Below are 26,658 nucleotides of genomic sequence, written 5' to 3' on the forward strand. Positions count from 1 at the left end.
AATTTGATGCACAGAAATTCAGAGAAGAGTATTTTGTGGTAGGAAGAGGTCTATGAGACTAAGTATAAGTAACTCAATCTCCTTGTCTTGTAGATAAGGAAACTCTTCTCTGTTTATTGTCAACTTTTTTTATTTTGAAAATTTTATTTGTTTATCACTGTCTCCATAATCCAATTCTTATTCTCAAATCCCAATCCAGGGTGTGAGTGTCTGCTGTAGAAAGGTAAATCTACATGGGATGGGAAGAAAAGTAACAAGAATAGGGACAGGGGTTTATGTTTAGCAAGAGCATCATGACTAAAAATTGTTGCTGAACGACAAAGTAGGGAAAGGGGCCTATCTTCTCTCCTTTTGCTTCTCTCACACTATATTTGCATCAAAAAAGAACTCAAGAAAGTCTTTGTGAATGAAATTAAGAAAGATAAGACTCAAGAAGTTAAATGACTTTTCTAAACTTGAACATGTAGAGCGGCAGTCCTGGGCCCTTCCATAATATGAATCTCACACCCTTGGCCCACATTCATTCTGCTATAGAACAGAGTTCTCTTCAGCTTTCCTAACCTAAGGCAAGAGGTTGTGACAATACTGGCCCCGGGGAGCTATGCCTCCTTGAAAGGTGACTTTGCTGCTCTTTCCAGACAATCATGGCATCCATCCACCAATCCACTCAATCCTAATGGGCTTTGTGACTTGCTTTGACAAAGAGAATGAGGCAGAAGTGACACTGTGCAACTTGCAAGGCTAGGCCTAAAGAGCCCCTGCATCTTGTTTTTGTTGTTCCAAGAATGACTTGTAAGGAAGCTGGACCAGCTTTCTAGAGGTTGAGAAGACTCATTAACTAGAACCAAGGTGCCCCACCCAAGAGCCAGAACCAACTGGCAACCATGTAAAGGAGACCATCTGGAACCTTCCTGCCTAGCAGATGCTCCAGTTGAATTCCTGGCTGCAGGAATAAACCCAAACACAGAACTTATAAACAGAGAACTTAAGAATACAGACTTTACAAAAGAGGGCCTAAGATAGATCTTAAATTTGATGGATTTCAATATTATCCCTGGAAATAGTCTTGTTATAGACACACAAATTTTGCTCACGTGATAGCATAAGTAGCCAACAATTTTGTTACTGCGACCAAAATGTTACTTTCTTCTGCTCCTCCCTTTTCCTCAGTTTTCCTTCCTACCTTTGGCTCATGCTTCTCTGCATCCCTGGACTTCCTACTTTCCTTGCGTCTTTGAATCTATCCATGGCCAAAAAGAATACCATCTCAAAAATGAAATTTTTCAGAATTTTAAAGTCATTATTGATTTCTTCCTTTTATATAACTTTTGGTTCACTCTTAACCTCTTTGCTTATTCCTTAAATTTGTGCCACGACAAAAAAAATGTGTCTAACTATACCCCTCTGATTAAACTTCCCTACAGATGATAGGTAGCATGCTATACTCTTTTTTCTCTGATGACAGTCAGGATTGTCTTAGAAATTCTTGGAGTTCAGATCCTCAGTTGATCATTTCTTAGTACATTTTAGAACACACAGTGTGTGGGCACAGCATCTAGCATCAAAAATGTTTGATAAATATTTGATCAGCTAACCTGGGAATAATAGGCATTTGGTCGAACAACTGAGTCCTTTTTTTTTTTTTTTTTCAACTGAGTCCTTTTATCATCAGCATGGACCCAGAAATAATGGGAAGTAGAGAGCAGACAATTCTCCTGAATGCAAATCTCTCTAGAGTGCCAAAGAAAGAAACACTTGGTCTCAAGGGGATGGAATATAAGCAAGTAACTGGTAAGATGTGTTGCTTGGGTGTTTTTGTGTTTTGCCATTTTGAGGTTTTTGTTTTGTTTAGTTTTTGTTTGTTTCTGTGTGTTCTTCCCCTCCAGTGGGAAGTCAATTGTCTACAGATGAAATATGTAGCTTCTAGGAAGGAGAGGAGGGAGAAAGTAAGCACTTTCAAGTTAATTTGAAAGTCTGTAACTCCCTTGCAGGGTGCTAAGGCCAAGAGTTCCATAAAATGGACTCCAATATTGACGAATAATGACTATCAAGCGGAGATTTGCTGTTCTTAAGGATATTTTTTCTCTATTCTCCTACCTTTAGTTACCTCCATCTTCACCAGCTGGCATTTTAATGTAATTTAATGTAATGTACCATTATCTTCCTCTTCATCACCACCTGGCATCTTAACGTAGAAATGTAATGCAGAAATAAATATATTCTGTAATAGATACTACACTGAGTATTATTTACTTCCAGAAAGGCAGGATGATAGGTCAGAAGAAAGAAGAGAGGAAGGAAAAGGAGAGAATGAGGAAATGTAAGAAAACTGAAACATTTCAAGCTGTTAAACAATCCTTCCTTTGGTCCTAAGCCTCTAAGAAATGCAAAGAATTAATTACGGAAAGACTAGGTGATAAAAGTCCTTCACATAACTCAATAAGTGGCCAGGAAACATAATTGAACTCGTTTATAATTGAATATCCTGCCATCAGGGCAGATTTAAAGAAGGGTAAACTTAAAGAGACATAACAATATTAAATGTTCTTTTGTCTTTTTAACATTTGTGATTAAACATTCTTTTTAAAGGGAGAACTAGGATGGCAGTGGGGCCTCATTTAGGCAGCAACAGGAGCTGAAATACCATGTGATTTGTACTTGGGCATCTTAATTTAAATAATTATAATATCTTAAAGGAAAATGCATCTTAACTCCTTCAACGTTTTATTATATCTGACAAGTTCAGTACAAGGGCACCTATCTATTCGTGCATTCTGCGTCATATGTTCTGCACACTCATTAAAAATAATGAGAACATATTTAAAAGTCATTGCCCAGAGAATCTTTGGGGACGGGGCATAGGAAGAGGTAAGTGGCAACAGATTGTGATCTAAGTGTCTATCTCTGTTTTATCAGCCCTTAGGAGGAAAGGAAAAAAAAAAAAAAGAAGTAGCAATCTTCAGCTGATATTCTTTAATGATAAAGATCACACATTTTCCTGAAAAACAGGCAGATGAAACATGTTCAAACCTCTAAATACACTTTCAAAATGAAATGGACTGTAGTGGCGGTTTCACAAGTACGGTATTTACTTTATTAACAGCTGGAGAGTTAACCATGATCAATTAAGGATATACCTTTTTTCTCTTAATCTTTAAATATCCTTTACAAAATGAATGCATTTCCTTATCTTACGCCAAATGTACCTTAACAAATGTACTGATCACAGGCAGAGAGGTAATTAAGCAAATCAAGGTCATCCCCCAAGTTATGTAGCCACCTCCTCATCCAGCTGCTCCATATCAACAGCTGGCATGAATTATTGGAAACATTTGGCTAACTGGATAATAAGAAGGATATAATCTGTGGTTGGCTACAATATTACTTTTTCTGAGCTGTTTAAACATGTATGTTTAGAAAATTCTTCTTTTTAATCTAACCTCCAGAAGCCTAAACATGGTCATAGTGGCCACTAATAAGACATACGTCTTGTGGCATGCGAGTGCAGCTGGATCTCATGGCCCTTCATCCTTAACACTGCAGGAAAATGTAATTAGGCCCCAGTTCTCTGAAATGTCATGAGAGCTCCTTTTCAGCAGAGAACACTTCTTCTTCCACTACCTTCCAGTCTCCAACAAAACCAGTCTTGTGATAAAAGTCATTAAGTATTTTCATTCTGACACCTGGAAGCCATACAACCGGGCAAAATGGCCAGCACTTCCTCCATCTGTTTTAATAATGCTGAACCAGAGCATTTATCATCATCTATTTTATCAAGACTAGATTTTGCTGACAAGGGTTCAGTACAATTCTTTCAGGTATAAGTACTTCCCAGGGAGTAGCACATGACGGCTAATCCCTCAGCCATGTGGGTTATTGAACACATTCAAAAACTTGGCAGAGATTAAGGACCTAGTCACTTGGTACACAGCACAACTGAAGGAAGGTGTGATGCTCAATTTGGCGAGGTAGAAATCTAAAAAAAAAAAAAAAAATCAGATTTTGACAATGTCAATTTTGGTAAGGGGCAATGTCTCTGTGCCTCATTTTCATGATTTTTAAGACAGATAGTAATAGCTAAACATAGTTGCTTTGAGACAGTAAATAAGGATCACATTCTCAGGAGCTCTGAAATCTTTGCCATGAGTCCAACCATAGCAGTATGGGGGAGTGCAGAAGATGGTCCATGTAAGGGGCCAACGGAGCATATCTCACCCTATAGCATCCCCTCTTGGAGACAGAGAGGAAGGGAGAAGGGACAGAGGTGTAACTGCAAACAAATATCAACCCAATCTTCTAAACTGCCCTAGAAGCACTTCTCTTTGGTATGCGTTTAAATCTACAAGTTACAAGATGGCACACAGCAAATTTTGAGCACAATCAAATTGAGTGTGGAAATTTAAAAGCACAATCGAGTCGGGCCTGAAAAAGTCAAGTACAATTGAGTTTGCCTAGATGAATCAGGTGTAATTGAGTTGAGTAACCAGATTGTGCTCAGCACTGGCCCTTTGCCAAAATGAGAGGCACATGACCAAAGAGATGCAACTCAATTGGTCTCAAATTTTCACAGGATATTTTTTCCAGAGCAAAAAATTGTTTGCAGAACAGAAAGAAAAAGTTGAAAATTTGGTTATTGGAACTAGTCAGTTACAGTCACTAAGTTATGCTATAGGCCTTTGTGCCCTTTATAACAAAACCACTACTCCAACACTGCTCAAACTTGAGTAAGCATCAGAACTATCTGGAGGGCTTGTTAAAATACATCTTTAGCTGCAACCCTAGAGTTTCTGATTCCTCAGGTCTGAAAGGAGCCTGAGAATTCGCAGGTGTGACAAATTCCGAGGTAATGGTATTCTGTTGATCTGAGACCACACTTTGAGAACCTCACTGAGTTCTCAAACTGAGAACCTCAACTGAGATTGAAGCACTTAAGGAATACTTTAAAATACTTTTAACATTTAAAAAAATCTAGTATTTTAAAATATTAGGTAATGATACTTATTGTTTGTGTACAGTATACATCTTTACAAGTAAACTGTACAACTAGATTATGCAAATGTATTCATGATAATTTAAACTACTTAAATCAACATTTATCGTCTAGATTTTTTTTTTTTTTTAAGGTGGGGAGAGGCAGAAGAAGAGGGAGACTCTTCTGGTAGAAGAGAAAAGACTCTTAAGCAGGCTCTACATCCAGAGTGTGAGTCCATTGGGGGGCTCAATCTCCTAAGCCTGCAATCATGACCTGAGCTGAAATCAAGACTCAGATGCTTAACCCAGGCATCCCTCATTTACATTGTCTTCACACTATCCCTATCCTCAGTGTCTTGTGTAGCTATAACCAAAGATTGCTAATGCTTTGAAATTTGAGGAAATCTCTGCATATTATTTTTATTTGGCTTAAAATAATTGTATCAGGAAGGATAATGCATTAGATACAGATTAGACATAGAGTAGGAAGGAACTCTTTAGCAATACCTTTTTTTTTTTTTTAGCGCCTTTAGCAATACCTTTTCCAGCCTTCTAATGTCATCTGCTTTAATAATGTGTAGCTTTCATTTATTCAGTCAGCAGATATTTTCTGAGCATATAGTATGTACCCAGGCACAAGAAATAACAACAGAAGATAACATTATTTGACACTCACCATGTATTAGCATCTATGCTCAGCTAATTCACACAAGAACCCTACAAGATAGGTGCTATTATTATCCTCATTTGACAAATGAGGGAACTGAGACACAGAGGTTGAGTAAGATTGCAAAGCAGGGATTCCCACTCTACAATCTGTACCCTAAGTACTTTACACACATCTCCAATGCTGACACTCTCTTAGGTAGACAATGCCTTGATCCCTGAGTTAGGGGTGATGCTGGGCTCAGGTAAGTAACTTAATCAAGACCATTCAGCCAATCAGTGGTAGAGGCAGGATTCAACCCAGCTCTGACTGACCCCAGATCCCAGGCTCCTAATGATTACATTATAGCCAAATACAATAAGCTCTTAGCAAGTATCTGAACATCTTTTCACCTCTTCTAGTTTATTCCAAACAATACAATTTCTCACATTAGCTCTTGCCAGTAAGCTGATAAGTGGGCTGCCTACTATCTTCCTGATGTATTTTGTTTTCTAATCTCAGAGTATTTGAAGATGCTGTTTTCCTCCCCTCTGTAGCTCTGCATTTTAAAACCCTACTCAATTAAGACCTTTCTCAAATACTGTGATGTTTTTAAAGGTTTCCTTGGTCCCATAACTTTGCATCCCCATAACACTTCAGTGAATAATCTGATCAACTCATAACTCTTCTTTATAGGGCTAGAAGCTCCTTGAGGACACAAACACATCTTATTCATCTCTGGAGTTCATGTTGCAGAACCTTGGCTAGGATTAGATGAATACTGCTTGAATGGAATTGCACTAAGCTGGGAAAAAATATTGTAGAGAGAAGCAGAAACGGAGACTATATTTTAGCAAGGACTCCATCTTAAGTCACAAGACCTGTGTTCTTTGGAGAATCCATAAAATATGGCTGCGTTTTGATTTCTGCATAATTATTTAAATTCCAAAACACAACTCCTGCACTTTGGTTTAGGTAGACAAATCATTCTGAAATCATCCTTCAACTTCTGCTACTTATCCACAAATAGCTGCTATAATATTCATTCTTCCTTAAGTACCTTGGTTAATTAAGCATGGAATCATTTGAATCTAATAGCCAAAGGGAATAAAATAATATATCAGTTAAATGAGGTTCATCTAAGATTTCAAACGAAAAATCTTTCATGATTTATGATATTAAATAATTTGACATCTGAAGGTATGAATTTTTCACTTCATAAGAAGATAAACAGTAAAGGAGTGGGAGCCACGTGTCACTGCAAAGGCAGTCACAGGGTTCGGTAAATATGGCAGCGCTGGACCACACTAAACTCAGCAGCTGTTCGGGGAGTGTCCACACACAGGTGCATGTGTATTATTATTTTTTTTTCCTCAGCAAAAGCAATTATTTCTATGTGAAGATCAAATCGGCATGACAAACATGGCTGGCTGCCTTTTGGATCTCAGTCATGCCAGGCAGGAGAAACTTCCTTGCTTGAAATATAGTTAATCCCACTTGCAGAGGCCAGCATTTAATAGCAGGCAAACTTGGCAGGTAGAAATTATAAATACATTTGAAATGTTCTCAGCTCGCTTTACCCACCAGGGGTTGCTGTGATTTTCAGGATAATTTAAAGATAAGGCAGCAGGTCAGAACATGAAACATTAAAGAGGTTAACAAAGAAATGGCACAATTTTTTTTCTCCCCAATAAATGAAAGAAGACATTCACATGTGTGTTGGCTGTACATGCACCTACGTGATAAACAACACAGTCTCTCACATTCCCACTCTCTCTGAAGCTCTCAAAAAAAAAAATAGAAGCATGACATCAATAGAAAACCTTTAGTTTTTCATGATTTTGCCTAAACTAAAGCTCTGCCTAAGAACACAAGTATTTTGGGCATCAGAGATGGAAGAGAACATTGAACATGTCTCTCACCGAACACACCAAACAAAGCACTGACTAAGTGGCAGAGTGATCAAGTGCAGACGCAGACACGGCAGCTTCACCTTGGGATTCTATTACCAACACTAATCTCAGAGTCCCTTTTGCAAAAATGTTCCTTATGTGAACACCTCTTTAATAAACTCTCACCCAGTCAGGGGGTGAAGACATCAAAGAGGATCTTCCAGCTTGGGATTCTGGAAAGATTACCTTTGAAACACAGTTCCTTTGGTAAAGATACCAGAAAGGGCTTAAATAGTTGTGATGCTAGTACATGAATTCTTCTCATTTGATGTTCAACCTGGCCTGCCACAGTTGGAACGAAGGTTGGCTAAATGCACTGCTCCATTTGTGACGCTGACCAATTGCTCAGGAGGGAAGGCATGAAACAAAATTAGTAGCAGGTCAGGAGAAATGATCAGGAAATGAATGGGTGCTCAGGCCTTTGGAATGACAGAGGGTCACATCTGAGAGAGACCACCCTAAATCAGGACTTCCTGTCTAACTGCTGACACGGGCTCCCTTAGCTGTAAGTGTTAAGACTTTACAAGATGCTGAGATAACGAGGAAGTAGGAAGATTTACCTACCAGTCGGAAACCAGGCGGAGCGGTGCAGCTAAGAGGGGATCCAGCTCGTGAAACAGCAAGGCTTCAGAAAAGCGAGAGGATGGTTTCTCAGAAGAGGAAAACAGTAAACACGGTTTGTTTTCTTCAAAGGAGATAGAATAAGACAAAAGCAGGAAGTGCTGTCCTTCCTTCATCCTGCCAGATTTTCAATGGAAAGTCAAGTGTGTGCATCAGTCATGATAAGAGAGAAGAGACCAAAGTGGTAACACCTCCAGTTTTTTTTCTTTTTTTTGAAAGGAAAATACAGAGATGTGTCATAAACTACACTGTTCTTCATTCTGTTTTTCCAAATAGTCCCGTGCATGTCACACTATGAAGTAACTCACAGTGACACAGTGCTGTGCATGCCAAACAGGACCTCTCTTTAAACTTCCTGTATGGTTCTTGCCTCTTAGCACTCAAGGAAGGTATCTGGGCTGGACAAAGAATACTATTCCAGAAACCAAGGTTCTGGGTCCACATGACTTGGTGCTTGTAATCCTCAAAGGCCTTGCTTTGCTGTGGTTACAAAGAATATTCCACATATTTAGATAATTAGAAGTCAGATATTCTTTAAAGAGTCTAGACTGTTTGCCAGAGAATTCTAGGAGAAGGGATACTGACCACATGCCTTGCAAATTTGGTTATAAAACTAAAAAATAATGAGAACAAATAATTTATTTGCACTCATAATCTCACAGTTGCACAATTAATTTAACATGCTCCCTGGGGGGTTTGGCCTATGATGTCACTTTCTGGGATAGAAATCAAATTTCACTCAATTCTATTAAATGAGAGTGAACTAATAACACACAGGCTGCCTAACTTATGGATTTAGTTTCAAACACACACAAATTCTTCTTCTTCTTCTTCTTCTTCTTTTTTTTTTTTTTGTAATTCAGTATTTTGGACAGCAATATATATTTTTAAATGATAATTAAAAAATCAATGTTTAAAGTAGTGGTTAATCCCAGGCAAGCCTGAATAGATCTATTTTCTCCAAAAGGTATCTAAAGTATAGTATTGTACTTTTATTGTGTTTAATACTACTGAAGTGGCAGGTACTAGCAGAATCATAGCTGACATGTAGTGAAGACTTAAAATTGGCCAGGAACTATGCCAAGAGCTTTGCATGTATGATCTCTTTTAATCTTCACGACAATCTCATGAGATCGATAAGGAAACTGAGCCTTGGAATAATTTTGTGAGCTGCTCTAGATCACACAGAAACATTGTGTGATGTTGAGCTTCCAGAGTTGAACTCCAGAGACAATGCACCAAGTGTTAAGAATCCTATGCCTCTAGTTCCCAAGCAGGGTGGGACCATTAATAGATTACTCCACCACACTGAATCTCTGTTTTCTCATCTGCAAAATTAGAGTTGGATATATTGATTCTTTCAGCCCTCTTTACTCTGAAAATTCTACTTTTACATTCGTTAACTTTCAGATGCAATTGTCTGTGATTGAGAAAGCATTCAGTTTCAATCCGGGTAAGGTCAATATTCCTCTCCGCCTTGCCTGGGGGAAGGAGGGAGCTTCCAGGAGGAAGGATTAGCTGCCAAGTTAGGAATTCTAGAAGACTTGGCAAAAGGGTAAAAGGAACTATTAGATGGGAAACTAAGGCCTCATTAGGGTGTGAGTTCTTAGCTGGAGCTCTGATATTAGGTTCTTTTTGTTGACTGGAATATTTCTTTCTCTTCCTTTTTTTTTTAATATTTTATTTATTTATTTATTCGAGAGAGCATGCATGTGTGAGAAAAGAGAGACTGAGCATCAGCACACAAACAGAGGGGAGGGGCAATGGGAGTGGGACAAGCAGACTCCCCACTGAGCAGGGAGCCTGATGAGGGGCTTGACCCCAGGATCATGACCTGAGCTGAGGGCAGAGGCTTAATGACTGAGCTATGCTGGCTCCCCTGAAATGTTTCTCTTTCTGTGCAGGATCTCACTCATTCCAGGACCATAGTTCAAAAGAATACACGGTCAGAACTTCTTTCCTGGTTCTCCCATTCCTGATAGAAGTACATAGTCCCACCAAAGTTTTCTAAGTTTTATCTCATGCAACCAAGAGTTGGACAAGAAGTGAAGGGTTTCCTGTTATATATACATGTTGCCTCTTTCTAATTGCTTTATTTTGTAATCCTTGTAGAGAAAGACCGAGGTCTTTGGATAAATAAAGGATTGAAAGAAAAACCCATCTGCATTTTAGAAAAAAAAATCTGAACTCCAAGTTTCTGCAGCATTTCTTTTTAGGAAGACTAAAAAGTGTAAGTGAGGAAATGAGAAATGCAAGGTTCTTCCTTACAAGATGGCTGGCAATGGAGGAGTCAAGTAGAGGAAAGAAGGGGAGAATATAGTCTTTATGTCTTATACTACCCATTCTTCTTCCCTTCTCTGTTTTACTGAGTATTCAATAGGGCAAGAGGCAAAATGGAGATGATGGGAAAGAGAAGGAAGGCCTGGAAAAGTGGTGGGAAGGAGGTCCTTCGGTCAATAGTAGGAAGCATTAATATATGAGAGAGGTGATTCAGGAAGGCTGTATATTTGATTATGAATATAAACATAGGTACAATATTAGGCTTAGAGGAGATATCTTAGACTTCATCTAGTCTTCTCACCTTATTGATGGGAGAATTTTTTCTAGCGCATCTCTGACAGATGGTGAGGCTGGCTCTGTTCCAATATTCTAAGGTGCCTGTTTTCTTCCTGGACAGCTCCAACAGTCAGAAACTATTGTAACTTGTAACATTATCACTTCCAAATATTTGTTCTGGTACCAACTCAAGGAGGGCAGGAAATGAGTCTTAATTATTTTTGTATCCCCAGAACCTCCAACCTAGTGAACAGCATTTACTTAGTAAATTGTTAGATTAATACACAAGTATGTTAATGGATAGAAACTACCTCAAGAAACATTGTAAGTCTACTTTTTAATCCACACAATAACTCCATACATCCTTGTTAGCAATAATAAAAATGTGTCCTAAACTTTCTCTTTTCCAAGCTAACTCCAGTGAGTTTTCTCAACTAAGGCCTACCGGTTCTGATGATCTAACTCTGGGAATCTAACATGTTACCTATATGTACCTTTGTCATTTCTTATATAGATTCAAAATAAATAAGATAAAAAAAAACAAAGGGTAATTGAAAGTCATTTTTCCACATTTATTCCTTTTTATTATGAGTCATAAAAGTCAGGTGGATTTTGTATAGCCTTCTTAAATATATATGTCAATAATAAAGTAACATGTGTTCATTATTTTAAAAATGAGAAAATTAAAATCTCACATAATCTCAACATTGTGGGTCCATCTCTTGCCAGTTCTTTGGATTTTTTAAAAAAGATATTTTACTGTAATTTGATCGTGCTGCATATATCATTTTTATATACTACTTTTTTACTTAATGTACTATTCACATTTTCTCATATTATGATCAGTTTGTCAAAGAGACCATTTTGAGTAACCATGACATTTCACTGGAGAGCTATCTAGTTATTTATCTAACCAATACCTACCATATGGTTGTACAGTGCCTAACAGGTCACTACAATAAAAAGGACTTGAGGAAAAAAAAAATCAATGTACATGAAGTTTTTCCACATCTTTGATGATCAGTTTAGGACAGATTCCTAGAAGAGTAGTTAGTAGGTCAAAGAGCATACACTTTTAACAAGACCTTAAAACTCTCTTCCTCAGAATACATTTCCCAGCCCTCACGACAAGGTTAAATTCCTTGTTACATGTTACTATAGCACCCTGCAGTTCTTTTTCATCACCTTCATCATTTTGAATACTTGGTTATATTTTATTTCCATTTAGACTGCAAACTACATTAAGGTGGCCCCACAACCATTTTTGCTGACTGTGTTTTGCATAAAGCTAACATAGAACACACACTCAAAGTATATTTTATTTAGTTGAATGTTGTTAAATTGCTTCCTTAAAAGGGTGTTTGTATTTGTACCCCAGAAGCACTATTGGCATATGTCCAACTCACTGCATTAACATCATAAAGCCATGATAACCCCAGATGGGACACAATAGTCTTCATGTGATTCAGTTCTTATTACAGATGAAACCTGTGACTTAAAACTGATCTCTCGGCTATTATGAATTCACTGGGTACACTAAACTCTGCATTGAGGATTCATTAAGACTTGAACATTACCAGCTCTCGGGGAAGAAAAGTTCCTTCTTGACGGGCGATGACCAGTGATGCTGTCTCTCCTTGCTTGGTGCTCCTCAGCATGGCCACGAGCTCTTCCTGAGTTCGCCCCGTGACATCTCTGCCATTTACCTAATGGATGCCATCATATGAACAGATTACGACACTTTCCATCTCCTTCTACCCTAGATGGTTTCTGAAAGTAAGTAGTAGATGGTCTCTTACAGTCAATAAAGCTCAGAAAAGATGAAAACTGAACACATGGTTCCAAACCAACTAAGTTCAAAGTACTTATACTGACCATCATTATTATGGTGCTAGATCATTTCAGATAGTAAGCAGTGTGAGAAGTTTCTCCTAAGATATCACATTCTTATGAGGGGAAAATCAAACTGACAGTAGAGAATGATTTCTTAAATAAGAAAGAAGTGGATTTCAGGTGCTGAACTGGCACCATTTTCTGCCTACTACAAAAAAACAAGAAATGGACCATAATCACATGGCAAATTCCTTTGGAGGCCAGTTCTTTGTTATAATTAAATGGTGATATCCACGTTTAGAAAATTAGAGTCTCCAGTTTATCACAGATTATTAGACATTATACTTTGGAGCTATATTAGTCATTTGGTACATCTTCTTCCATAATTTAGAATCTAGAATGTTACTTCCATGCCATGAGAAAGTTAAATAGAACCAGTCAGTTTCAGTGAGGAAGATTTCTTGAAAGGTAAGCTGACAATACATATTAGGTAAGAAGATGATGCGTATCAAACAAAAATACATGCGTAGTTCCAAATACTTCTTTATAGGCATAGATCAACCTGAGACAGGTTGGCCCATCCCTAGGAGAAGTTAAAGAGAACTGTTACCAGAGTTTGGCTGTAATCCAGGAATGATGAATTCCTGGATTTGATATAAATTCCCCAGGGACCCTAAGAGATAGAAGACAGAGAAGACAGAGAAAAGTTTTTAGTGTTACTTGTCCTTATATCACTGACCTTTTGGGGGACTTAGAAGTTAGGCTTCTCACTGACTCAATTTTTTTATAATGAAAGTCCTTATCTTGTCTACAAGTGATAATTTGTAATATTTTACATTCAAATATAAATATTGATATATTTATTTAAACATCAAGGTTACTTTATTGAAGATATTAATTCTAAGTCTTACCTCCAAAATTCTGTCCCCTGATTGCAGGCGGCCATCTTTTATTGCTGCTCCCTTTGGTAAAATGTTTTTTACAAAAATGGGACCAGGCCCATGTATGGAAGAGTCTCTGGTGACAACCGTGAAACCCAGTCCTTCAGGGCCTAGTGTGTAAGACCAGGAAAATGCATGGTCACCTTAAGTAGAAACCTTACAGTAAAACTTACCTAATTTAGACTAATGTAGAATAAGTAAAATATTTACATTCCAGCAAATATTTTAAATACACTTCAGTTGTTCTTGTTGCAAATAAAGATTATAGTTCCTGACAGGTCATGATGGTTTCAAAGTGAATTTAGGGCGCAATGCAGATGTGTAACACTTTCGTTTATTGAGGTCCCAGAAGAAATGCCACATGTTATCCATAAACTCAGGAGATTGATTTCTCAGTAAACCACGAGTAGCCAGAGGCTGTCTGCTGCGAGTTGTGTCAGGCACTCACTCAGCTAGCCACCCTGCAGCTCCCCCCAGCTGGGTCTTGCTTCCTCCTCCTGTGCTGCACCCCCCTTGCTCCCTCCCTCACTCTTGGCTGGCCCATTCTTTTGCATCTGATTCTCTCTCTCTCCAAGTATGTGGTTTCCACATTATCTGAAGGTATGCTCAGATATCTCTGCCCTACAGAATTCTCACTTCAATCTTAGTTCTTCTTCGGCCTTCCACCACCAATGATCTACTCAAGACCACATCCACTAATTTTTCTCTTCCTCATTGTCCCTTTCTCTAGCTTTGACACTTCTCACTGAGTTTTTTTTTTTTAAATTAATGTCCCCCATCTTTGTTTTCATATCTTTGTTTTCTGACTATTTTCCTACCTCTCCGAACCTGTCATGTCTCTCACCCCCTCTTACCCACTGTTCTCCCACATGAACATAGATATTCCCCAAGGATCTGCCCTGGAACAATTTGGTCTCAAGATTCTCTGCCTTGGCCAGCTCCTGGCTCCAACACCATCTCCCTATGGATGATACCTAAATCTCTTTGGCCCTAATCTCTCTGGGGTCAGCTTCCTTGATACGACCATGTACATATGTTCACCAGCATTTCAAACTTCACAATGAAACTCCTTCTCCAATTCAGATCCTGATCTTTTCACATATATTCATCTACCAAAACTCTGGATTTTTAGTAATGGCATCACCACTGAACAAGCCATCTGCAATTCCTCTCTCTCCTCCTATATGCAATCAGGAGGGAAGGCACATAGACTATATTTAGACAGATGCAATGTATCCTTTACTGATCCTTTGCTGTTTGATCTTTTTCGTACCTTTTCGCTGTCAGATTAAGTTTCCCAGAGTACATTTGTGATGTCAGATTCTTTATTTTTGCATTCAAGGCTTTCTGATGGCTTTTTTTTTTTTTTTAAGATTTTCTTCATTTATTTGACAGAGAGAAAGAACACTAGCTAGTAGAAGCAGGCGGAGCAACAAGTAGAGGGAAAGGGAGAAGCAGGCTCCTGCTGAGCAGAGAGCCTGATGTCGGGCTCCATCCCAGGACTCTGGGATCATAACCTGAGCCGAAGGTGGACACTCAACCAACTAAGCCACACAGGCACCCCTTTCTGATGGATTCTTAAAGTAACCTTCTGTGTCTGATCTACCTATCCTCAAAGCATTCAACCCCATGTCTTATACATAGCTGGATATTTTGTACAAAAAACAACTGATGCATTTATGTAAAAAGCCAAAGGGCTCCTGGGTGGCTCAGTCAGTCAAGTGGTCAACTCATGGTTTTGGCTCAGGTCATGACCTCAGGGTCCTGGGATAGAGCCCCAAGTCCAGCTCTGTGCTCAATGGGGAGTCTGCTTGTAGATTCCCTTTCTTCCTCTCACTTTGCCCCTATCCCCGCTCATGTGCACACATGCCTGCACACTCTCAAATAAATAAATAAATCTTAAAAAAAAAAAAGCCTAATTGCTAAGCACTCTGGTGAATTTGTACCTCCTAGTCAATACAGTTTATTCTCAGTACAGAATTCTTAAGGGGGAGAAAATTCTGACCAGAGGATATTTCAGAATAACCACTACAGTCTAATTAAAGGTACATGTTATTTTGATATATGTTAATAAATATTTTAAAACTACCCTGTGATCATTAAATTCTCTATTAATTCAGACAAAAATTTGAGAGATCTTGGCTTCTTTTGAACTAAGCCTTGAAAATCACATCAGATTGCAGAAGGCTGCAGTGGGGGAAGGGATTATCAGGAGGTTAAAATAAAAGCACAGAAGTGTATGAATGTTTATTTGTGTATAGGTATAATATTGCATAAATATGCATGTATACACATGTCTAGTCTTATTTATCTGGGCTTGAATTGCATAGAAATGCTGGAAAAGATGAAGACAAGGTTATACTCTACACGCTTTTGAAATTATGTTTTGAAAAATCGTTTGCAATGTTGAATTGGCGGAATTTCAATTATATAATTATATGTAATAATTATCAATTATGATTATCACATATTTGCCTTTTGAGGACTAAATATTTTGCTGGTATAAAACTGTCTTAGAGAACCAGAAACAATATACTGGCTTTTTAGAGTTGACCTAAAGGTGCTACAAAAATCACTAATCTTGCTCAAAACAGGGTTCAACTGAATTTCAATGCTTCTTTCTTACTGTGTTTCTCTCAAGTTTGCAATGGTTCTTTCCATTTCCCATCCTGCCTTTATCACTTTTTTTAAAAAACAATCTATACTCTCCAGAAGAAAAGAATAAGAATGTAGTACAATTCCAAGAAATTTAAGTTACCTACTTAAATCTATTCTTTGATACAATTAAACTAAGGGAGAATTAACGAAATTAGCCTTAATGCATTTCTCTTAACCAATTTTACATGTTACAATAATAGAATGCTATTAAGCATAATTTAATAATTACCTTTCTTTAGGTCAATCTTAATTTTCTTTGCATTTTTCTTGCTGCCAAATCCCATGAGAGGGGAGAGTGAAGGAGAGGATGGCTTCCTACCCTGTCTTGGTACTCGGGGGCTCTTGCTTTGTTGCAAAGAAGTCAATGCATCCTCTTCAGGACTACCTGTTCCTGTGAGATTTACAGCTTTTGTTGCTGATATTCCATGGACCGGAGTCGGCAGCTTTGTTCTCAAAACGCCATCATTGTTACCAAAAATGTTAAGTGGCCCAATGACTGATTTTTCATACTGTTCACGGTTTTGCGGTGGAAGCACATGGAGGAGCACATTTGGAGATTTCATCGCCTGACGAAAGACATCTTGAGCCCTTCAAAGAGAGTCAGGAAATACATAACAATCCACATCCTTGCATGCCACCTAAAGCACCCCACATCATGGCAACGGGGGCAGCACATCAGTGTGGGCATGGGAGAAACTGTCACTGTTACCCCCAGGATGACCGCAAACTAAATACGAATTAACCACTTACGACTTGCCCACGAGGTGCCCTGACACGGGGCTACACGTGCCTTAGTAGCGTGCACAATCCTCTCATTGGATCTTTTTGACAACTTCCTTAATCTCATTTCATGTTAGGTAAGTACAATTCACTCTTACTTTACAAAACTAGGAAACTGAGGCTCGGAGTGATAAGATAACTTGTCCAGTGACCCATAGTTTTTAAGTATTTCTCAATCTGTAAACCCAACCAGGAGCCATTGCTAAAGTAAGCATAAAAGCAAACTTTAATTTTAGACAGAAAAAAATCCTTGTGTAGTATTGATTGAATTAGTTTCCTTTGAGGGCTTTCTTCTAAAGAACAGGTCCTCTCTAAAACGGGTGTGTTCCAGAATTTTAATTCTGACACAAACATTTCCTCATGATGATATTTGGTGTATTGGCTGTGCCCAATATCATAGTGAATTATCAATTCTATTTTATTATATAGTACCTGTTATTCTATTATATAGTACCTGTATTTTTTTTCCTACTTTTTTGTCTTAGCATTTGGTGTTTTTCCTCAGATTTCCTACTAGCATTTCTCTCCTCCATCCTTATGCTTCATGACTACATAAAACAACTCCCTATCCCAGCCTTTCTTGCCAGTAAGATTTATATAATAGGGTTACAGGAAAGCTGGGAGCCAGAAAGTTTCTTCTTCTATTTCTCCAAACTCAGGGGTGATGGGGGAACCCCAGTAGCTACCTAGTGACCATGGCACAACTTAAAGAGAGTAGCTGCTTAGTGAGGATGGCAAAACAGAAAGATGGAAGATGCCCCTGGGCTGACACTTGTGGAACTGCCACACCAACTCTGGACTCCCACCTCCACACTTATTTGTCCTTGGGGGTGGGGGCTATAAATCTTGTTTAAGGCACCTTTATTTCAGGTCTCTGTCAGTAGCAGCCACATCAAATAATAATGAATCACAATTCCTACTACTACCTGGCACTCACTACCCCCCCACCCAACCTTACGAATGAAGTGCTTGCTCTCCATGTTCGAAGGGGAGGAGGACAAGATCTCACAGAGGCAGCCCAGCTCCTCTGCTCAGTTCCCTGACTGGGAGTCAGTTTCTACTCTGCACTACCTTCATGTTGAATTTTTATGAGCCTCAGTTTCCACCTTGCATATCTCTCAGTCCTTGTAAAAAGTACGGTGGCATTCTTATTTGAAGAAATTCATTTCTTTCCACATTAAGCAGCCACTGCCCACAGCCCCCTCTTATGCACAACCACCCCCTCCCCCCTCAACCAAAATCACAAATATCAACAGAGAATGGCTACAGAGAATATATGCTATGAGTTGTTTTGGTCAGAAACAAGAGAATCCGGTGGCTATTACTAAAGAGTATTAATTAGTATTTACTCCCTTGTTCTAGAGCCCCATTGCAATGCCAACATACATTTAAAAAATATGCATCAGACTGCCGCATACTCTGATTCTTCGCTATAAGAACCCATTCCTATAATATGTTCACATGCAGAAAAATGATTTCTTGAGGGAGAATATTTTAATTTTTTTTCATTTGTTTCTATTACACAGTGAGTCCTCATAGAGGTCTCTCACAGACAAGTAGCTTAAGGAAGACTGCTGACACAAAGCTAGTTAATTAATAAGCTGAACTAACAGCCTGTGAAAAGAGTCATTAAATACCAGTCTAACTGACCCATATCCCAAGCAAAACAAACCCGTCTATCGAAGATGCAAACAGACAACCAGGCGGCAAGGATCTCTGTATCTGCAGTTTCCTATTCTTGGGGCCACCAGGGACACGTGCAGGCCCCCTCTGAGGATGGCAACACATAAGATGCCTTCGAAAAAGGATGTCCTGGGGTCATTCAAAGGGGGTTGACCAGAAATCCTGCCAACAGTTTTGATCATCGAGGGCCCAGTAGTGATTATAAGTATCTCAGGAATCAATTGCAGAACATAAACAATGGAAAAAAATGCTTACTGAGCAAAAGTTTTGTCTACGAGGTCCACATTGTTGATTTTTACAATACATTCATTTTCATGAAACAGTCCCTCCCGCTTGGACCTGCTATTTTCTTCAATGCCGCGGATGAAGAGTCCTAGAATCCTAAATGCAAAATTTAGGTTGAAATAAAATTACTGAATAATAATAGGCCAATTTTTTTTCTCCATTTGCAACTATTCAGAAACAAGTATTGATTTCTCCTTAGGAAAGAAATTATGCTTTATATTCAGGCAACTGTTTCTTGTTTAAATCCTTAGAGAAAAAAAAATCCACTGAAAGAGAGAAAGCCAGACACACATAAACACTGACCTAGGGTACGCTGATTCAGGACTCCATCGCCTTGTTGGCGATATTCTTAGAAAGGGCCTCTACAGCTCCGGGGAGCTGAGGACGCGGAGGTGCCCGGTTTGGGGAAGGGTGCAGGCTGACTGTAACAGGTGTGAGTTAGCCCGAGGCACCTCGAAGCTTCATGATGAAAGAAGATCAGACGTTCACCATAGCTTTTTGCAGTCTTACTACCTGTTACAGTCGTTGGCATTTTAAGGAGCAAACACTTACGCACAGATCATATTGCTCAGTTTATTTATTTATTTATTTTCTTAAAGATTTTATTCATTTATTCATGAGAGACACACAGACAGAGGCAGAGACACAGGCAGAGGGAGAAGCAGACTCCCTGTGGGGAACCTGAGGCAGGACTGGATCCCAGGACCCCAGGATCATAATCTGAGCCAAAGGCAGATGCTCAGCCACTGAGCCACCCAGGTGCCCTTATATTGCTCAGTTTAAAAGTCAGTTCTGTCCCATTTGTCAGTGCCCCTGAATCAAGTACCTGTGGGTGTTTCCCATGCTCAGGCTAGAGGGATAGGAGATCTGGGGAGAAGGTGGGCCGTACACAGGACCAGAAGGGTGCAGGCAGGAGGAGAGAGAGAAGACATGCAGAAGCAGGCTGAACCCTGCGTGTTTGTGTGGGGAGCCATCACGGATGAGGAGGCCAGAACCACACGGGGAGGCTTCAACACCCGTTGCCTGACTTAATCTAATCAGGCTGGAGCAGCACGCCCACCACTCACTGCTTCTGAGGGAGACGCTGAGCTGATGGGGGCAGGGCTGGGGAAGACTCAGGATCCAGAGAGGATAGCCTGAGGCTCCTGGTGCTTTGTGGCTGTTGCTTAGAGTCAGGAGTGGAGAGGAGGGTTGAGAAAAAGCAAAGGAGGAAGACGACTACAGCAATAATGAAATGCATTGTTTGTTTGTTTGTTTTAAAGGTTTTATTTATTCATGAGAGACAGAGAGGGAGGCATAGATACAGGCAGAGGGAGAAGCAGGCTCCCTGCGCAGAGCCCGATGTGGGACTCGATCCCGGGACCCCCCAGATCAAGCCCTGAGCCAAAGGCAGATGCTCAACCACTGAGCAACCCAGGAGCCCTGATGTGTGTGTATGTGACTCTTGTATTTCGGCAGTATCTAAACCACAAACCTTAAGAAATCAAACTTGTATATATTTTAGCTATATTTTATGTGAGAGAGTTCCCTTCTTGTGGCATGTCAGAGTCCCAGCTGTGTCCCCAGAATAAGACAGACAGCCATGTCCTCCAAGAGGAATCTGCTGGGCGTGGGAAAAACAGCCACCTCCTTGGTCCCTCCTCCTCTTGTTTTTCTGCTTTGTCACTCTTTTTTGTACACGGGTCCTTGCACGTTATCACAGAGTGCCTTTGTACTAAATCTCAAATCTGAATAAAATATGGGAACATTTTAAAGATGAATAACAGGGTCAGCCATAGAGAGGGGGCGGTGTCTAATGAAAGTGGAGGAGAAAACCATCTTCCTGTTTGGAGCAACCACACAATAGGGCCTCTGCCTCCAGAGCCAGGTTTATTCAATGAGCTCATGTCATCTGAAGCAAGAGGAGGGGCACCTGCGGTGGCATTCAGGTCTTTAATAAATACAGTGCACTGATGCAGGAGAGAGTCACGCCACTTATGGTAGGGAAGGCTTGGGGTCATAGGTACCCAGGTGTGGGGTGGTGTTACACTGCATTTCCTAGTTCTAGGAGGTTAGTAAACTCATCATATTCTGTATGGGAGAGAAAAGGGGCCAAAGCTACTATTTGATAAAGGATCTGAGATTCAAATTAATATTTTTGAGATACTAATCCTACCTTAATCTCGTAACGTAATATTAAAAATTGAGCTATCTGACATGCAAAAGAAGAAAAAGAAAAAGGAGAAGAAATAGAACAAATAGTGTTTCTTTCCTAAATTAAACAACTCTCTAATAGTTCACATTTTGGATTTTTGTTATGGTGGATTCACAATAACATGATCCATTAGGAGGCTCACATGTGGTTATAAACTAGTTTATGTAAGCGATATTTTTTTTAACAAGCATTCAAGTCTTCCTTTAATTTAATTCAGTACATCATCAGTCATGTAATGTTACTCCCTAGGATTTAATTTCACATTTTGGGAGATGAATTAATTCTTTCAGGCCACTGGGTTGCAATTTAGCTGGCATATTACAGCTGGAGTATGCTATGTGAACCTCACTGATCTAAATAACCTAACTTTCCATGAAAAATTTATTGACAGAATAAGCTTAACTGTAAAACCCATGTGTCAGAGGTAATTTTGGTAAAATGTAAAACTGACTGATTTTATTAGTTTGGTCCCTGGCAACAAACCACTCCTGCCTTCTCTATTCCATAGAAGGAGTGGATTTCCTCCAGTTTGATTTCATCCAGACCAGTATGAGAAGGCTTGGAAAAGAATCTCTCATTATCTTCTCTGACCCAAACTGGTGGGCTGTGGTAGTGGTCTCATCTGGGACAAAGGCTCTCAGGATGTAAAGATTAATGCTGTTGAGAAATTACAGGCTGAGAGGAACCAGCTAATTTGCATTAATGAGTGGTGATAAAGGAGGCTGAAATCTACTGCCCCACAGAATAAGAGGGTGGGCCATTTGCTTCTTTTTCTTATAATAATCATTTAGACACTAACCCACTCACTCCTTGCTCCCTTCTGCTCTTCCCACTGAATAAAAGGCTTTGGCCACTCTAGCAGCTTTGTATTTTTATCTAAACATCTCCTCTCCTTCCATTATGTGTCATTCCTCACCCACTCCTTCCTTCTTCTCTGTCATATTTAGCTGTCTTTACTAGGAAATGAATGTATTTTATGCTATCTTTATTGAAAAACAATTAGATTCCATGCTTCTAATTCTAAAACAAAAGTACCTTAATTTTTTTTTAAGTCAATGAAATAAGATTGCTTTTTACTTTCAGGAACTCAGTTTTTTTGTATTTTTGTTTTGTTTCTTACTTTAAAGCCAAGGGGCCTCCATACAAGTGGCACTTAACACCCTTTGCTGTCGTACCTAATGAATCTACTGAAGCCTTATCTAGTACAGCAGCCACTATATTGTACTCAGAGTGTTCTAAGTGAAATTACATTTCCTATTTAACAACAGGTGTGGCAGTATTTTTCTAAAAAAAAAAAATATATATATATATAAAGAAATTGGAGGCAAAGTCAATTACAGTAGTCTTAGTAAAGAATTACATGTAAATTCTAATTTAAAATAATGACACAAACCAATAAATGGAAGGAAATTAAGAACTAAGTATACCACCATGACCTTAACTCACCCCCCCTAAACCCCCATGCTCACACACACTGAAACCATATGGCATTATGAAGTCAGACACTTGTCTGACACGCTCTATACTCAGTTGCATCTAAACACATGGGTTGAGTTAAGTGTGCTGTTTCAGCCTGTACTCATTACTTCTTAACTTTTATTGGCTCATGTCTCCACTTCCATATTATTTTTATGTTTTTTAATTAAATTTCCTTTCTATAATACTAATGGATAGCAAAAAAAAGCATATATATATATATATATATATATATATATATATATATATGTATTTCACCAAATTACTGAACTTATAAAAGTTCATTTCTGAACCAGGCTTTTTTGTTTTAGCCATAATATTAATAACACTGATAATTTACACATTCATATGTTCTGTGCTTTACAAGTTTTCACATTTTTAATATCATTTAATCCCCACAACATTGATGTGGAGTAGGTATTCACAAGAGGCAAGTTTAGGGAACTTGCTCAAAGTAATAAAAGAGAACACTGAGATTCAAATCCAACTGTTCTGAATCCAAGTATAACACTCTTTCTATTCTTCAAGGCCTATGCTAGAAATCAGAACCAGGAAGGAGAAGGGAAGAAATCAATACATTATAGTGTGTTTCTCTCATTTGATGTGAGAGAAGGTGATTTCTGGTCTACAGGGTCAACTTGATTTCTGAACTATTGAAAATGAAGTATGGTGACTGTCACATTGTACATTTCTTCATGTTTTGGAAATTGGGATGATCTTGTGTTCTATTCTGGCTTCATTAAGCTAAAGGGCCTGGTAATTTAACCGCTCTGGTATTTCACAAAGCTCTATCAGTACACTTCTGCCAAAAGCCATTAGAATTTCTCATGACAACTGGGTAAATACCCTTCCTGTCTATCAAAAACAACCTCAGCTTGTCCTGTGCCATAACCCATAACATTTATAAACACGCTTATTAACACATACAGGAAATGAAACAATAAGAGCCACTGGCTTTTCAGTTCATTTCTTTTTAGAGAACATTCATTCCAGCAAGAGCTTGGCATCAGATGTTATTTGCAAAAAAAGGTGATGACTTTGCAATTACAGGTAGCAGATGGCTACCTGCTGAAAATGATGCCAACCAAAATATCATGACTAAATCTGCTCTTCCCACTATGTGGCAGACTGAATTGAATAAATATTCTGAACCAGTAAATTAATACTATATAGTCTTTGGGGAAATTTTTGCTTTAGAAAGAGCAATGGAGTAAGGAAGGTTGGGTCTGGATTTTGTGTGACGTTGAAAAAATCAATGGACTTTTCTGGACGTGGCTCTTCTAAGCTAAAATAAGGCATTCTAACTTTTCAGTGATGCATTTAGTATAAGAACAATTAATTTAGGAAATTAATTAAAATCATATCATGAGTGAGAAACTGATTTTAAGAAAAGCCCTTTCTTTTAAGAGACTCCTTGTCATTATCAATCCAGGGCTAAAGGCTGTCATTACACTAGTATTATAAAGTTGTTATAATATTACTAAGTCTCAGGCACCCATTTTAATTTCTTTTTTTTTTTTTTACCCATTTTAATTTCTAACAGTAAACGAACTTTTATATCTAGTTAGGTGGACATGAATTTCAAGAAATGCCGATATCTAAATTACCATTTGCTACTGTGGATTTAGCAATATAATGTCTTTAAAATTTCAAAAGAATGTGATATACTATTTTTATTTGATTATATTTTCTTTTAGAAAAAAATAACACAATGGTATTTTACTACTATAGTTAAAATAATGAAAACATATAGCTTCTGATATAGCTACTTATAATGCTAGAGTATTTATTATCCTAAGTTCCATATACCTGAGCAAAATCAGGAAATACCAATTTGGATTACTATATTCACTTGTTGGGAGTATATTTTGGAACGTTAAAATATTCAGGTGTAGTATTTGTCTAACGGTATGTTAAAATCTATCTCAAGGATTCTGTTTACTACCTGTCACTGGCAAGAATACTTTAAGAAAATGTTTCCAGAGTGCCTGGGTGGCTCAGTCAGTTGAACATCCAACTCTTGATTTTGGCTCAGGTCATGATCTCAGGGTCTTGAGATGGAGGCCCAGGTCGAGTTCCCCACTCAACAGAGAGTCGGCTTCCTCCTTTTCCTCCTCCCACTCCCCCCTGCCCCGGCCCCCGTTCGTGCTCTTTTTCTCAAATAAATGACTAAATCTTTAAAAAATTACTTCATAATTAAGTATAAATGCAGAAATTGTGATTGATATTTTTGCTCTTCCACTGTATCCTAGAAGTAAATGACTTTGTTTCTAAAACCTAAGCGGCAAACAGAAGTATATATTGAGCTATCCATCTGAATAACAGAGATACATATTTAAACCTCTTTTGAAACCTCATTTGGGAAAATGAGCTGAAGTCAAGTTTTTCATTAGCATGAGCCTCTGATATAAAGAAAACATCTTACCTTCCACTCAGAGATGAAAAGAAGGGTACTACATGTATTCCTAAGGGGCCTCCTTCCCCAGAAATCTCCACTGTTCTTGTCATATCACTGGGGCAGAAAAAAAATAAAGCACAGATGAGTCTCTACTTAAAAAAAAAAAAAAAAAAAAAAGCAGCACATTAAAAAAATAAATAACCTAAGATTATATCAACTGCTGTAAATTCAACAGCAGGAGATGAAATCAAATGAGTACATGATTTGCTGGTATGTTCACAAGATCCAGGAAATAAAATGTTTAAAAGACTGATTTCGTATTTTTTTTTCCCCTAGAAGGGAAACAAATGGAAATAACGACCCAGGAAAATAACTTCCTACTTAACTTAATCTGCATAAATCAACATATTTAAAAGAATATATACAAAAATGAAATTTCTTTCCATTGAGACACACTTGAAAATTACTGTACAGATGATAAAATACATGGAATTAAGCTTATCTATGCTCAAGCATAAAGTAGGCTTCCACCCCAGAACAGGAAAATTGAAACAAAATACGTATTTACTAGAAAAAAGCACAGAATTACATTTTACAACAGTGAAGCCACAGTTGGTAATCCATATGGGCATGTTCAGAGCATTACAAATCAGAACTTAGACTTGCCTTTCAATAAGGCATCAGTTGTATTCAATGGAACAATTCTAAATTTTCACCTCCTATTTTTTTTAGAGGTAGAAAAAGAAGTTGTAAAGCCTGAAGAAAATGTATTACAGAAAGAAATAGAAAGCCTGACCCGCCTAACCTACTCCAGATTAAGGAAAGGATGAGCTAGAAACATTAATGGATAGTGTGTATGACTGAAATATACAAGATATTGGGAAACTTTGAGTAATAAAGAGTGGAACTAACAAGTTTTTATAAAGATGAAAAATAATAACCGTGAACAATTATTGGCTCCTTTAATCCCACAGAGAGAAAATAAAATTGCTAGAGGAAAAATGATAAAGTTGAAGCAAGCATCCCTGTTATGGAAATTGTAAGTAGGTCTCTATTGTTTCCTATTTACATGAAAATGACCTGAAACTAGATGTCAAATTAAGAGCTACAGCTGCTACAAATGCTTTTCTGTTCCAAATTGAAAACGGTGAAATTTTGGCTCCTTGCTAGAAAGTTGAGAACAGCATAAGAAAGCAAAATGCCTGATGAATTCACTCTGCATGTAGTACTCTCTGAATTATCAGCAATCTAAAATAAATACATTAAATATATTCTCATCAGTAGACTAGGCTTATTTTTAATGTGTTTTCATTGCAAACTTATTATCATTAAGAACTGAAAAAAGAGCATGTCAATTTCTAACATTTGTGGAATATAATAGAATTTCAAATCTGATAATAAATTTCAAACGAGTTTTTCTCAGATACTGCCAATATATTTAAAACTTGTTCAGTCAAGCAGGTTCTATCAGAGGCCTGGAGTACAAGTTAGAAATAAAACAAATCTTAGAGTGGCAATATCATGGGATAAATAGATTCTTGATACTTACTGTGTGAGGGTATAGATATTATATGAATATATTCATTATCTGTATATTCACATAATATCTCTGTGTGTGTGTGTATATATATGTAATACTATATATAGATATGCATTATATGTCC

The 26,658-nt window shown here is 38.2% G+C and overlaps 1 protein-coding gene across 2 annotated transcripts in view; it reads right to left on the reverse strand.

Annotated features, from left to right (window-relative positions):
• PARD3B (par-3 family cell polarity regulator beta) overlaps window positions 1-26,658 on the reverse strand; it is a 982,784-nt gene that overhangs the window by 431,554 nt on the left and 524,572 nt on the right. For both annotated transcript variants that reach the window (XM_072742730.1, XM_072742729.1), the window contains exons 6-10: window positions 25,022-25,108; window positions 18,897-19,022; window positions 16,408-16,766; window positions 13,491-13,630; window positions 12,324-12,452 (exon numbers count right to left, since the gene is read on the reverse strand). In XM_072742730.1, the coding sequence (XP_072598831.1) occupies window positions 12,324-12,452; window positions 13,491-13,630; window positions 16,408-16,766; window positions 18,897-19,022; window positions 25,022-25,108 (841 nt within the window). The remainder of the gene's footprint in view (window positions 1-12,323; window positions 12,453-13,490; window positions 13,631-16,407; window positions 16,767-18,896; window positions 19,023-25,021; window positions 25,109-26,658) is intronic.

Source organism: Vulpes vulpes, chromosome 16 (genome assembly GCF_048418805.1).
Source record: "Vulpes vulpes isolate BD-2025 chromosome 16, VulVul3, whole genome shotgun sequence".
NCBI classification, from domain to species: domain Eukaryota; kingdom Metazoa; phylum Chordata; class Mammalia; order Carnivora; family Canidae; genus Vulpes; species Vulpes vulpes.